The 15,066-nt window shown below is 54.2% G+C and overlaps 1 protein-coding gene across 6 annotated transcripts in view; it reads left to right on the plus strand.

Annotated features, from left to right (window-relative positions):
- The first annotated feature begins 681 nt into the window (after nt 1-681).
- The window catches only part of Col27a1 (collagen type XXVII alpha 1 chain), a 119,720-nt gene continuing 105,335 nt past the window's right edge, over nt 682-15,066 (plus strand). For 5 of the 6 annotated variants that reach the window (XM_021159800.2, XM_029476282.1, XM_029476285.1 and 2 more), the window contains exons 1-3: nt 1,709-2,254; nt 7,378-7,448; nt 10,565-12,300. In XM_021159800.2, coding sequence (XP_021015459.1) covers nt 2,199-2,254; nt 7,378-7,448; nt 10,565-12,300 — 1,863 coding nt within the window. In that variant the 5' untranslated portion in view covers nt 1,709-2,198. Of the gene's footprint in view, nt 765-1,708; nt 2,255-7,377; nt 7,449-10,564; nt 12,301-15,066 lie in introns of those variants that run through there. The other variant, XM_029476283.1, reaches the window with a different exon arrangement.

Consider the following 15,066-nt stretch of genomic DNA (forward strand, 5'->3'; position numbering starts at 1 on the left):
AAAGTCTCTAAGGCAAAAAAAAATAGAAAAGAAAAAAAAAAAAAAACCAACCCATGAACGAAATACCAAAAAAATGTAAATAAAGACAGGATGTGCCTGGTACAAAGTATGCAGCTCAGAAACACACAGCAGCTGTGATTGGGCAGGGAGTATTTTACCTTCGAAGCTGTGAACTTAGGAAAATTCGAGAAAGACCCGCGGCCCTTTCTCAGTCACAGACACGGGCAATCAGTGCAGAGCGTCGGGTGCTCTTGTGAAGGAAGGTGAAGCACTCAGACTGGAGGCGGGGATGCGCCGGGGCTCTGCCCCCTGCAGGATGCCTCGCACAGCTCGGCGGAGCCCTCCCCCACTCCGACTTGGGACTTTTCCGAAAGTTTGCTGAAACCAGACACCTTGCTTGACCGTGCCCGCGTGCAGCCGCGATTTAAAAGGCCGCCTTCAGCGCCCCCCTCTCCGCCCCCAGCGGAGACTTCAAAAGGGCCGGCGTCTGTCGGGGCCTCAGCACCTATGAGCCACCCCCCGCACCCGGAGCTAGAGCTGGAGCCGGAGCACGCGGAGTGGCCGCGGCTGCAGCGCAGGGGGACCGGGTCGGTGGCGCAGGCCCGCGCTCCCATGCTCCTCCCGGCGCCGTTGCGCCCCGTGCGCCTTTAGGGAAGGGGACTGCACCCCCGCCCCCGCGCCCGGGGCTGCGGGGACCCATGACCACAGATGCCGTTAGGCACCCGCCTAAGAACCGACCGGCCAGCGTCGCACTTAGGGACCCAGTAAGTGCCCTGAGACCCACGGAGCGTTTGGAGTGCGCGCAAAGGTGGATGCATGTGCAGGTCCTGTATGCACGCCTGTGGTTGCCATTCGCAGAGGGTCGTGTGCAAACGGGGAGTGTGCACTCGGGGGGGCTGCATGGACTGTGCATGTGGGAGTGTGTGCGCTGTGCATGTGCATTTTATGCGGGTGTGAGCACTCGGGTGGCTGCCTCTGGGAGCGTAGCGTCTGAGCTCGCCAGGAATCCAGACATCCAAAGGTGTTTCGCGGAAGTTCAGTACAGTGCGTGGCTGTGTCTGCGTGTGAATGAGTGTGAATGTTTGAAGTGTGCCTGCGGGACTGTGTGTGCGCGCGCACTGGCCAGTCAGTGAGTATGAATTGCCTTGTAGAGGCCAGAAGCTAGAGATTTAGTCTCAGGGCTGAGCCGTGCTCTTGAGTTTGAGAATCTGCCTGGGTGTCAGAGGGTGCCGCGTGGGATTCCGGGGAGTCTCTGGTCGGAGAAAATGCAGAAAGGCCGAACACATTCAGCACGCTTACCCACAGCGGTCTTCCACGGAGCTCTAGGGTGCAAGAGTTTCTGCTAAGAGTTGGTAGTTAAGACAGATGGTTGTCGTGGAAATGTAGATGCCAAGTCAAGGTCCCAACTGTGTTCCTGCGTCTCTAGGATCCTTTCAGGAGTAGAATTTTCCCCCTTCCTCCCCCACCGCCTGCTATCGAGGAACCTTAGTGTCATTAATCGTAAATTTCTAATCTCAATTGTGATAGATCCATGAGTAGCCAGGAGGAGGCCTTTTTTCATGCGTCTGTTTTGAGATCTGGGGGTGGGATGTCCCCCTCAGGATAGATAGGTGGACGGATGGTCGCGCAAGGCAACCGATGCTGCATCCTTTGCTGCGTCCGGCAGGGGGCAGCAGTTGGCAGCAGAGGGCGGCCCGGCGCGGGGAGGAGAAGAAGGTGGAGAGCTGCGGCGGGCCGAGACTTTAAATCGCCTTCATTTCCCCCAAATCCTTCCTTTTCCTCTCCTCCCCCAGGCCGGCGGGGAGGCAGCTTCCACCGCCCTCCGCGCGCGCTCTCCCGGCCTTGCTCTGCCTCCAGAGACCGCTAGCGGCCCGCCTCCAAAAGTTTGATCATCTCTCTCTCTCTCTCTCTCTCTCTGCCTTTTCTTGCTTCTTCCTTTTCGGTGGAAGCAGAAAAAGAGCGAGGCAGGGGCGAGCGCGGCTCCGGCAGTCCTGGGACTATGGGCCTGGCGCGGGCGACCGCGGGGCTGGAGCCATGCTGTCCGTCTGCTCCGGCGCCCCTGGGCGCAGGACTGCGCTGGGGGTGCGCCGGCAGCGCGCTTTGAGCCGGCCTGGCGCGGCGCGGCGGGGGGCTGGCGGCCCCATGGGGCGCGCCCACACTTGCCCCCCGGGCTCCGCAGCATGAAGTAGGGGCCTGCCATGGGCACGGGATTCGCGCGGGGGGCCCGAGGCACAGCGGCGGCAGGACCCGGGGGGTGAGTACAATCCCAGGGTTGCCCCCGATTCAGCTTCCTGAGCCTCGGATGTGCACAGGAGTCTGGGGTTCCCCGCCACACCAGACGCTCGCAGAGTAACGTCAGCTTCCTGTAGCTTCCCGCCAGGCGGGACGCCAGGGGTTAACAGGGGCTGTGCACCCCAGGCCGAGCTCTTTTGAGGCTAGGACCAGCTAGGGAGGGTCCGCGCAGAGCCAGACCAGCGATCCGAAGAGGGGTCTAGTGGCAGTGCTCAGAGTGGCAGGCAGGGGGCAGGGGCCGGAGGAGGGAGTCTCGGTGTCTGCAGGTCGCAGGCTTGCATGGCTTTAGTTCCACTGTCCTGTGAATCAAGTTTGTCGGTCTTCAGGTCCGGGTGTCTGTTCCTGGCTCAACCTCGGGTTCTGCACGTTCCTGCATTTCCTAACCTCTCTGTCTGTGAATGTGTCTTCTTGGGTCTGCGTACCTCAAACTTCCCAGCTTCTCCTGGGAAGCTTGCAGTTCTTGTCCCTCTCCGGAGTAAGCAAGGAGTGAGAGCCAGCTTGTGGGAGCGGAAAGGCCCTGGGAGATCACCAAGTCCAACCTCCTTGTACAGATGAGGGAACCGCGGCCAGAGAGGGGCCGGGAATCTCCAGGGCGGGGCCCCCCACACACAGCTGGCACCCCGCGGTTGGGATTCCCAGCTTGTGCAGAAGTTGTAAGAGTGAGGGATTCAGTTACTATGTGTGGGTGTGTGTGGGAGAACGCGGTCCAGAGGGGCCCTGTGGACTACAGCTCAGGCTCAAGGCTTGCCTTTCAACATCTTACTGGTACTCTAGGGCTCCCAGGAGAGGTTGGCCAGAGTTATAGTACCGCCCACCTTCTCGAGAAACGCCCCTTTGAGCTGGAGCCAGGGTGATGAGGCGCCCCCTTTCTTTTCCATGTCTTGGAAAAAGCTGGCTGAGATTCCCCCACTTCCCCCACCACACACATTCGTATACACAGGGCACTAGTGAGCACATTGGTGACTCATTTTTTCCGGGAGACCCTGTGCCAGGGCAGATGCCAGCGGTTGGGCAGTGTGGTGGTGCCAAGGAGCACCCCCTGCCCCAACGGGGCCAAATCTTGAGGAAGGCAAGCAGTACCAAAGCCTGCCTGCCCTTCTGGCCGTACATCCTCAAGCATCTATCCACCTCGACTTCAGTAAGCCTTCCACCTTTGCCCTACCCTGGCTCCTTCTTGCCCTTCCTTGCTTCTACATTGAGAAGTCCTCCCTCCCGGGCAACCATATGCCCTGTTGCTCTTGGGTGGACACTGGGCTCTGCGATCTTCGTTGAAGTAGCCTATTATCCATGCCTTCCCTTGTCTCTGCTTGCAGCCCAACATACTCCCCTGATATCTTGTTGGCAGTTTTTTTTTTTTTTTTTTTTTTTTTTTCTGATCTCAGTGCCCAGGGACCTTTTAAATGTCTCCATGGTCTGTCCTGGTCTGACATGCAGAGGAGCCAGTCCTGGGCTCATTCACTTCAGTGTAAAGCAGACTTTGGAGCAGAGCATAGGAACCTAGCAACAGGCAGCTTAAATTCAAGTCCTCTATACTGGAGTGTGTGCTTGGCCAGGCCTGCCACCTCTCTGCTTCTCCTTTTTACATCACCAAGGTGAACTCCAGCCCTCCCAGCTGGCAAGCATTTGTGAAAGTTAAAGAAGCGTGCCCAGGAAGCGTAGAGTAAATGCTCAGTAAACCACAGCTGCTATTTGTATCAGTGCTTGCTGCTTTGTGAATGAGTGTGAGTCAATGGGAAAGTTCTGGACCGTATCCTGTCCAGACAGATGACCTATGTGTGTGTGTGTGTGTGTTCCCATGGAGGAGGTGGAAGGTGTGGAGAAGGACCTGGGTGTGACTGTCTTGGGTACATGGGGTCTGATGAGGTCACAGAGGCAGGTGGGATGGGGACAGACTCATGCCCTTCCCAGCCAGCCCTGGCATCAGAGCAGCTGGGGACAGCATCCACACATCTGCCATCCTCTGAGGTTCCTATGTCTTCTGGGCTTGGGGGACCTTGGGCCTCCCTGAGTGCTGAATCTGGGGTGGATTTCTGAGTCTCCAGTGTTTCCAGGAAACCAGTAGAAAGGGAAAGCCACACAGATAGAAGGCAGCTTCTAGCCGAGTCTCTGAACGGGAACAACCCTGGCTACTCCCTGGAGGGCTACATGGTCAAAAGAAGTTGTGTCCTTCGCGGCTCACATCTGGGAGCTGTCCTTATGAATTGATCTTTCAGATACCTTGGAGCCCCTCCATGGCCAAGCCAAGGTCTGTGAAGCTGTAATGAAAACAGAAGCCAGGGAGAACAAAGCCTGCCCGCGAGCTGGTGAAGCCACCAGTATTATTAACAGTAGCCTAAACAGCACTGGAACAGTAGTCACACTGCCGGGCCTCCTCCCTTCTGCAGCCAACTTTCCAGGCTGGAGCTTACTCACATAGATGGCTCCAGGGCTCCTGGTTGCATCTCTAGTCCTACTGAGAAAGCTGAAACTCTGGTCCCCAGCAAGTAGCAAGTCTCTAAAAGTATTCACTTTCTCCTCTAGGGAAAACAAATAAAATGTAGGCCTGTTTTGACTGGCTGTGTGGCTTTGGGCTAGTCCCTTCTCTCTGGGCTCTTGCTAACCATCTCTTCAAAAGATTGCTAGGCATAGAATCTGGTCCCTCGGGATCTTCGAGGTCCTTCTCTCACTGAGATGTACTGGATACTGGGAAGTTTATGCCTCCAGTGTGCAAAGAAGCCGAACTCCCAAAAAATGGGCTGCATTTGTGACGGTTGTCTGGAGCTTGGCCTTAGGCAGCTGAATGGCACAAGACAATGGGATTCTGTCTCCAGGATCTTTCTTCTGAGATCTTAGTCTTGTACTCTATTCTAGCCTCTAGGGTGCCCATAACTACAGCCAGAGATGATCTAGGACATATGTGGCTCTCGTGCCTTCACTCTCTCACCTGGTGTTCCTCTGTCATTTGGAAAACATCCAGGACAGGTGCATGTGATATAGCTTTGACAGACTCAAGAAGGGAGTACAGGTGCCCAGAGTCAGGGGCTCAGCTTCTTGACTGTGGAACTTCTGGGAACTTTTGGGATACAGGCCTGGTGGGGAAGCCGTCTAAGCTTGGATACAGGGGTTGGCCTGGCCACTGTTTCTTAGCATGCCTTCCTGAATGGGGATGTAATATGGGAAATGCACAAGGTACTTTTGAAGGGAAGCACCTGCCCTTGCTGGGGTACAGGCTTCTCTGTCAAATCAAACTAAATAGCCTGTTCCCACTTCCCAGGGCCACTGAGGCTGCCTGTGACTTTTGAAAGCCAGCCATAGCAGAAGGCAAATTCAGTGCGTCTGGGCACTCTTGACTGTTAGCAGTTATCCTCAGTTAGTGAGACATGAACATCTGGCATGTAAAGAGATCTGATACACCATGTGGTTCCCCATTCACCATGCAGACATGTGATATCTTTAACTGTCACCCATGCATAGGCCTGCTGGAGAAGACTTCAGGGCTATCATCAGCATCCCAGAGCCCTTTCGCCTAGTCACCCTCAGGCTGCAAGTGACTGAAGACTTAATTCAACTCTATTTTAAAAAGGGTTCAGTGGTCATCCCCCTTTGAACAACCTCAAGGTCGATCAGCATAGGTGTGGTGACATTCACAATAGTTTTCTCATTCTGCCACTCTCGAATGGTCATGAGACTTCTTACCTCATACACACACAGAGGCTACAACATCTCTAAACAGCATGTCTTCTTTCAAAAACACAGAGGCCAGTAGAAAAACATTCTATTTCTTTCCAAATAATTCCCCTGGTGGCTGACAGGTGCCAGACTGTATGTGTCTCACTGGCTATACCTGAGTCACATTTGCCTTTCCGAACTAGTCACTGTGTGATCCGTATTCATACGGTGTCTGAACTCCATGAGTGGGTGAGCCCGGTGGTGGTGTGCTGCACAGTGCTGACGTCGTGCTTGCTCTTGATAATGACTCCTACTGGATTTGAAAGTTGGGAGATCTGTCAGGGAAGGAGCTGAGACTAGACTTGCAGACAGTAGCCCTGGCTTTCCTGTACTACCCTGTTCCCCAGGCACACACCAGCCTGGTTTTACTCTTGGAAGAGGAACCTGGCCAGTGTGCCCCAGCCAGAGCCCGTACCACTCACCACTCACCACTCACCCAGCTCAGCTTCCAGCTGCCATCTCCGCCATCTCTGGCCACGTGCCCCAGCCTTCCCTTTACCCTCCTGGGAATCAGATGCCCTGAATGGCTTGGGTGTTCCAGTGGCTGCTCCCACAGGAAGGTGAAATCTAATCCTCACCTCTGCCTATCACGGCAATAGCCACCGAGTGAAGCTTTAAGCACTCTTGGATGCAGCAGAGGGGTGGTAGCGGCGGGGTTAAAGCAACCAGTGAGGGAGGGCTTCTCTGGCTGAGCCAGGGCAGCTCTTTAATGCATGAGCCAATTTAATCTCCATATCTGGTTTGCAAGCAAAGGTGTATCAGTACGTGCTACTTAGGACCAGAAGGGTTCAGGGAGGTTTAGTGCTTCATCTGGAGTCACACAGCCTGGAAGACATAGGTAACTAGGTTTGTTCCTGGGGGCATCTGGCTTGGCTCTGCCCCCAACCCTGTTTTCTTCTCTCATAACAAAGTGTGATGAGCTGCTATCTGAGCCCTGAGAAGTGGGTCATCTCTTCCTCTGGCACCTTGAGGGCACAGGTCATCCGAGCAGACTTCGTATTTTTTCATCTGCCTTTTATCTTTGGCTCTGTTATCCATAGACTAGGGTCTGGGGAAGCTTTCTTTGAACTTTTGAGGCTGTAATGCAAATGGAGAGGCTGAGCAGAGGGGACTGGACTCTAGCCACCCAACGTCTTGCACAGGGCTTTGAACCTGTGAAAAGCAAAGTTGTGTTGGTAGCTTGCTAGGGTGCTGGGCTGGGGCCTTGGATCGAGAGCCACTCTGATTGACCTTGAAGGCTATGCCTTGCTTCTGGACTCTAGGATGAGACCAGGATGGAAGGGAACTGAGCTAGGCCATCCCTCCTGGCTCCCTAGCCGGATCTGGGTGTGAGGATGGAAGCTAACGCTGTATGCATTTGTGTCTGCCCGTCTCTAGGGGGTTTCTCTTCGCCTGGATCTTGGTCTCATTTACCTGTCACCTGGCCTCCACCCAAGGAGCTCCTGAAGGTAATTCTCTCTTTTCTTTGTCCAGTGGGAGACAAAGGAGGGCGGAAGAGAACTCGAGAACTCAGGTTGCAGCAGACATCCACACCATTAGCTGAAATGCATTGGCTCAGTTTTCCCATCCAGAGAATGGAGCTAACCATAAGCCCAACAACCCCTTGGCATCTGTGAAGGGTGAGAAGGGTTGCATGCAGGACTGACTCCCTGTTCCCAGGAGTCTGATCCGAGTGCCTCCTTTGCTTCAGTCTGATGGATTTCTTAAGAGCCGCTGCTAGGAAACACAAAGGCAACATTGTCTTTGCCCTTGTTTAGCATCCCTTGGCTTTTGTTGTCCCTGGGGAGCTGTCCGGAATCGATTGGGCTAGCCTCCTCACTCCCCGTAGAAACCCAGACTCTCCCAAATCTGTGCCAAATGGGCATCTCTTAAGTGAATTGTCCTTCCCTTCTTTGTGTCTGCCACATTCTGGGGCAGGCAGCAGGCACCTCAGGAGTCCCCATGGCCTGGTTTGGCCACTGTGTAGGAATTGTACCCCTGGGAGGTAAGGGCCATGCCCGGAAGGGACTTTGCTACCCAGCAACATTTGTTCGTGTGTCATATTTTCCAAGCTTGTGGAACAGCTGTCCAGAGTCCTGAGTCAGGCAGGGGGTGGGAGAGACCGGAGCTGTACCGAGCCAGGTTTATGTAATAAAGGCATCTCGCTGGAGCCAGCTGGCCGGCCCCTGCACCCTGGCGCAGGCCCTCGGTTCATTCCATGTCCCCTGTCTCTTCCTCCCGGTGGGATTCTGCATGGAGCTCTGCTTTGCCTCCTGACTAACCCAAATAGCTTCAGAACCGTGAGGGGTGATGGCCAGGACCCTGAGCTTGAGTCCCTAGGTTCCAGCCCGGCTGTGAGCTGCACAGCAGCCTGGGTAAGTTACCATATCGTAAGCCTAATCTGTTGGCACACATCTGCCATCCTGGCACTTGAGGAAGAGGCCGGAAGCACCCAAGTTCCAGGCTTGTATGAGCCACGTAGTCAAACCGTGCCTCAGAAACCCAGAGGGTTATTAGCTGTAATTTGTGTGTGTAGCGCAGCTAGCTAGGCTAATTCCTGCCTTCAGGGTGGTTGAGAGAATCGGATACGCAGATACATGAGCACGGTAAGCATATTCAGTTGTGTTCTTGTCAGCTGTGCTTTCGTTCATCTAAGGAGCACCGTCTTCTACAGTGGGTGGAAACTTCAGGGGTCACTGTTTGTGCTTTAACAGCTTCAGGGTTTCCCCAGACGCTGGCTGTTCATCTGCTTTGAAAGCCATCTGAGGATGAATGGGGAGTAGTCCGGTGTGATGCCCGGCCCGGCCAGCTGTGTCTCTAGGGTTGGCCACCTGGCAGGAGGCCTGGCATGTGGAGAAGGATGTGGAGGTGTGTGCCAAGAGCAGGCCTGAGAAATGCCCTAGCACTGTGGGGTGTGCAGGTGGCTCCCCTCCCCTGCTAAGTGGCTCCTTCCACTTGAGGTTGTTTATAGTGAGCAGATTTTATGATAAGAGGGTCTTGTGACTAAAACCAGTAAGATCTACCAAGAGAATCATAAGTAATGTTTTGCTTTAGCTTAGAAGTAGGGGAGTGGCAGGTCTGAGAAAGCACAGGAAGGAGGTGACATAGGAGGCCCTCAGCTGCTACAGAAGAGAGTCTTTCTATAAGCCATCATGAAGCTATGGGTACAGCACCCTGGGGTGCAGAATCGTTAGGACATTGGGTGCCTATTATGCTGTCTGAGGTTTACAGGCAGAGAAACTGAGGATCAAGGATCAGGAAGAGACTCAAGCAGGGCTTGGGTGAGGATAAACATGTGTAGGTGCTCCTCATAGTCCCATCCTTTGGCCCCTCCATCTCTGCCCATCTGTACACATGTCTGTCTTTCTCCCCATCTCTCCATCTCTCCATCCATCCATCCATCCATCCATCCACCTACCTGTCTGCTCATGGTTTTCAGCTGAGGACCACCAGTTAGATGTCATGTGCTGGATTCAGGCTCCAGCATGGTCTGTGTTCTGTACACAGGGCAATAAGGAGAGAACATTCAACATGTACCATTAAAGTTCTCAAGGCTTCTGACCCAGACATCAACCCAGGCACTTATGACTCCCGGCAGAGGTCAAGGTCAGGGGACAGCCTTTGTAGAGACTGGCAGTTCAGATAGCTAAAGATGATCCGATAACTCAGAGAAGTGGATCAGAATGCCTTTCCATGAACATGTGGCTACATGGTGTGAAAACTTGGTCTCTAAAGCTCCCAGAAGATGGTTAGATCTAATGCATGCATACAGTTCGGATCACTGAGTTTTTCTGCCTCACGGATGGTTGAGAGATCCAGGTTTACATGCATGGAGAGCACATTTGAATTTGTTCTTGTCAAACCCTTCTTTTGCTCTGGGAAGCCCCATCAATGTAACTACTAAGGATGGGAATGGGCTAGACCATGGACGGATGGCTTGGCTGGAGACTGGAGATTGCATAGGTATCTTGGTTTTATCCTCTGGGCTCTCCAAAGCCACCCAGGAGGAAGGCTCAGCAGATTTTAGCTCCTTCTGAGAGCAGAGCCCAGCTCCTCAGCCCACTCCAGCCAAAGACCCAGAGTGGGAAGGTGTGCCTCTGAGGAGATGGTGAGACCAGCTAGACTCCCTGAACATCTCCTGAGTTCTAGAACTTCCTGAAAGTAGAGGAGAAGGGTGTCTCTGGCTTTGAGGTGTCTGGTGAACATTATTATCTTTGGTGACAGTGGTTGTCATTTGAAAATACTTATTGCTAGTCCTTTTACCAAAAGGCATTTGCTAATCTCACTGTCCTTTAGCAATGGGTCCTATGCTATGACCCCATCTGATAGATGGGAAGTCTGAGGCTATAGGGCCACATGGTTAGGAGGTAGTAGAGCTGGGATGTGGATCCAGGAAGGACCCGGGAGGTCAGACAGGAGCACAAAGCCCAACCCTGGGATGCAAGGTTGCAGTCTGTCACAGATGTTTGCAATGCGACACCTCAGCCCTGGGGTAGGGCTCTGTGCAAGGAAACGAGCTGATTACCAGGTGGCTGCTTGTAGCCTGCTAGAGCAGGCTCTTACCATCTTCTCTTATCCCTCCCAGATGTGGATGTCCTCCAGCGGCTGGGCCTCAGCTGGACGAAGGCCGGGGGTGGCCGGAGTCCCGCACCCCCTGGTGTCATTCCTTTCCCATCTGGCTTCATCTTCACACAGCGGGCCAAGCTGCAGGCCCCCACAGCCAGTGTTCTTCCCACCACCCTGGGGCGGGAGCTGGCATTGGTGTTGAGCCTCTGTTCGCATCGTGTGAACCATGCCTTCCTCTTTGCCATCCGCAGCAGGAAACACAAGCTGCAACTGGGTCTGCAGTTCCTCCCCGGCAGGACGATCATCCACCTGGGGCCTCGGCAATCTGTGGCCTTCGACTTGGATGTGCATGATGGGCGCTGGCACCACCTGGCCCTAGAGTTGCGTGGCCGCACGGTCACATTGGTGACAGCCTGTGGGCAGCACAGGGTTCCTGTCCCACTGCCTTCGCGTAGGGACTCCATGCTTGACCCCCAGGGCTCCTTTCTTTTGGGGAAGGTGAACCCCCGTGCTGTCCAGTTTGAAGGTGCACTCTGTCAGTTCAGCATCCACCCTGTGGCGCAGGTCGCTCACAATTACTGTGCCCACCTGAGAGAGCGGTGCCGACAGGTGGACACATATAGTCCCCAGGTGGGAGCCCTCTTTCCTTGGGACTCTGGCCCAGCCTTTGCTTTGCATCCTGAACCAGCCTTGCTTGGTTTGGGGAACCTGACCAGAACTCCAGCAACCCTGGGGGCCAGGCCTGTAAGCAGGGCACTTGCAGTGACTCTGGCTCCTGCCATGCCCACCAAGCCCCTGAGGACTGTCCACCCAGATGTCTCTGAACACAGCTCTTCCCAGACCCCACTTTCACCTGCCAAACAGTCGGCCAGGAAAACACCTTCCCCCTCCTCGTCAACTTCCCTGGCTAATTCCACCAGGGTTTATCATCCAGCTGCTGCCCAGCCAAGGCAGATCACAGCTACTAGCCCCACCAAACGTTCCCCCACCAAGCCTTCTGTTTCTCCCCTTTCAGTTACCCCCATGAAAAGTCCCCATGCAACCCAGAAAACAGGTGCCCCTTCATTCACAAAGCCCATTCCACCCACTCAGAAGCCAGCACCCTTCACCTCCTACCTAGCACCTTCCAAAGCCTCTAGTCCCACGGTGAAGCCTGTCCAGAAGGCTTTCATGACACCCCGACCTCCAGTCCCCAGTCCCCAGCCCCTGCGCCCTACTATTGGCTTATCTAAGAAGTTCACTTTCCCCACTGTCGCAAAATCTAAGTCCAAGACGACCAGTTGGGCCGGCAAGCCGGTCTTGGCCCGCACCAGTGTCCCTAAAACTCTTCAGCAAACGGTTTTGTCCCAGTCTCCTGTTTCCTATCTGGGCTCTCAGACACTGGCTCCAGCCCTCCCTCCTTTGGGTGTTGGAAATCCTAGAACGATGCCTCCCACACGTGACTCTGCTTCAACTCCTGCTGGAAGCAAGAAATTCACAGGACGGGAAACCTCCAAGAAAACCAGACAGAAGAGCAGCTCCCGGAAGCCCGAACCTCTCAGCCCTGGGAAGTCAGCCAGGGATGCCTCACCAAGAGACCTGACAACCAAGCCTAGTCGGCCGTCCACCCCAGCCCTGGTCCTTGCCCCAGCCCACCTCCTGTTCTCCAGCCCCCAGCCCACCAGCAGCAGCTTCCCTTTCTTCCACCTGCCGGGCCCTACACCTTTCCCGATGCTGATGGGGCCTCCAGGCTCCAAGGGAGACTGTGGCTTGCCGGTAAGACTGGGTAGGGTCTGCATGCTAATTGGTGGATATGTGGGTGTCTAGGGGACAGTTTGGTTCAAGAGAGCACCCCCTGGTAAGGGTGAGGGAGAAAAGAGTAAGGGGCAGGGAAGCTAGTTTGGGCCCCAACTTCTTGGCCTTACTGTCTTAGCAGTCACATATCCTAGGGCAGAGTCGTGTGCCATTGGGGCAGAGTTGGTTAGGAGTCCCTGGGTTTTAGCTAACTCAGGTCTAAGGTAATTCACTGCTAGCCCAATGCAAGGGTCTGGTGGCTTTCGGACCACCATAGATGACAAACCTAGGTCACCAGAGTGAGCTGACAAACAGCTTCTCCTGTGGCCCTGCTGGCCTGTGCGCCTGTCTGGAAGCTGTGGACAGAAGTCACGGATGAGTAGCTTGGGATGTGTTTTGCTTGGCACATGCAGCATTCTCTTTATGAAATCTAGTAGTTACTGATGATGTTGAAAAAGTGGGATGGGTCATAGGAAAGTCTAGCCCACTGGGCTCTCCTGGAGGGTGGGAGGGGTGGTGGCCCTTGGGTGGCCTCTGCTCACCGTGGTCCCCACTTTCCAAGCTTCCCACCTGCCCTTCCTGTCGGTATGCTTTGCTTACCTGGGTGGCATCCTGGCTTGACTATCCAGCCCTATTAAGGAGCTGAGGATGAGGAAGGATTGCCTGGGTTAGGGAAAGTGAGGAAGAGACAAAGAAAAGACATTACACATGCAGGGGCTTGCCTGGGACTGCATCCAGAGCCAACTGGCTGAAGGCCAGTTTATCTAGGCAGGGAGTAGAGGGATGGGGGTTCTAGAAGGCTCAAGTCCCTGCTCTGACCTTGGCAATGGCCACAGTGCAGCGGTTTCCTTCCTCAGTGCCAGGTCTCCCACTGGGCTTTGGGTTTGAGGCTCAGGCACCTTGCAATGTGGAGACAGTGGCAGATGCTGGGACTTCCTGGGTCTTGCAAACATGCTTAATGAGTTTTAATAATCATTAGGAATAATATTTACCCAGCCCGTCTCCAAGGGGACAGAGTCTGCTCATTATAACCATATTTCGAAGCTTATGGAAATAGTGTGCATTACTCTGCAGTTAGATCAGCGCTCGGCTCAAGTTTCCACTGTTCTCAAATCGGCAGTCTGGAGTCAGGGATCAAAGGACCTGGAGAACAAGACAAGGAACCTTTGCACCTGCCTGACCCTGAACCAGGTGCTCTTGGCTCAGACAGCTCCGCACACCGAGCTGTGCACTCTAGGGCCCTGGAGCACAGGGTTGGAGGGGGTGAACTGCCCTCTTGTGACAAAGAGTCCCGACTCTGGCTATGTGGTACACCACAACTGAATGAAGGAAGACAACCACTCTCTCCAGGCCAGAAGTGGAGAGAAGACAGGGCCATGTTTGGGGTGTATGGAGGGATGTGGAAATGGAGTTAGTGGGACTATGAACACCCATCCTTACCCTCTCATTTCTCCGGCCTGAGCATAAGCAAAGGGGGGCTATGCTACCTGGGTATGGCCATGCACAGATCCAGGTTCAAATCCTGATTCTGCCCCATACTTCCTCTGAGCTGGCTATGTAACTTAGGGTAGGGGCTTCCACCTCTCACGTAGGGATTTGTCTTAGGAAGGAAGCGTGTATGACTGTCTCCTTGAGTACCAGCGACTGGGGAAATCTCTCACTCTTCTCAAGGGCAAGAGTCCCTTCTAGGATCAGCACTGGAGAACAGCGGCTGGGGGAGGCTATGGAGGGCATGTGTCATGGTCCTCAGGTGGGGTGTGAGGTCACCTGCAGAAGCCGGAGCAGTTGTCTATGCCCAGGATCTATTTCACAGAACAGCATGAAACCACATGTTCAGGAGCCTGCTGGTCTCAGCTAACACTTGTATTTCTTGTGTCCTTGGGGAGATCAGTCCAAGTCATGAGCTGCAGTCTTCAGTGGAGATCTCTGGCACCAATTTGATCCTTGCAAAGCCCAGGTTGTCTCAGTTCCCAGGCCAGGATCCTTTAAGTCAAGCATAACTCCCCATCAAAGGAGTGACAGGGTTTTGTAGACTTAAGAAGCATGCATGCTTTTGCATTCTGAAAAATCCCAGGTTTGTTTGTTTGTTTGTTTTGTTTTTTATTCTTAGCCCAAGTGGTGATAAAATTCCTAGTTTCTTTGTGCTGTGTGAACGCGGGCAGATCACTCAACTTCTCTGAGCTGTAGTGTCTGTGGACTGAGGATGCAGTAAGACTAAGTGTTCCCTAGGTTCAGGAGGAACTTTTTGAAGGTCTGGGTAGCACAAGAGAACCCAGTGGGGGCTTGCAACCAAGGCTGTTACCTGTCAAACCCAGATGACCTCCAGGTGGAAGGGACAGGAAAAGGTGTTACCAGCACCCATTCAGAACTGAATCCCTGAGCCTGGCCTACGTCACACAGTAGTAAATGTGCAGAAGGGAAGGTACCACTTTCCCTTCGAGTAGCCCCTTGCGGGCTTCAAGGTTGACAGGGCCCACCAGACGGGGAGTGAAGAAACCAGGGATGCAGGCTTCAGAGGTTGGCTCACAGAGAACAGAGGAGCTCTGGGGGGGGGGGGGAGAGTCTGCCCAGAGTGTACACATGGACTCAGAAAAGTGGCTTATTACACTCCCATTTTGCAGCTGGACACGCTGAGACTGGAGGCATGGAGAGGTGCGATCACTCATTTAGGGCCACGTAGCTGGGTTCCCAAGAAGTTACATTCCAGCACAGAGGCTGGGGGCTCTGCAGACATCTATGGTCTCATCA

This window comes from Mus caroli, chromosome 4, assembly GCF_900094665.2.
Source record: "Mus caroli chromosome 4, CAROLI_EIJ_v1.1, whole genome shotgun sequence".
Classification (NCBI taxonomy): domain Eukaryota; kingdom Metazoa; phylum Chordata; class Mammalia; order Rodentia; family Muridae; genus Mus; species Mus caroli.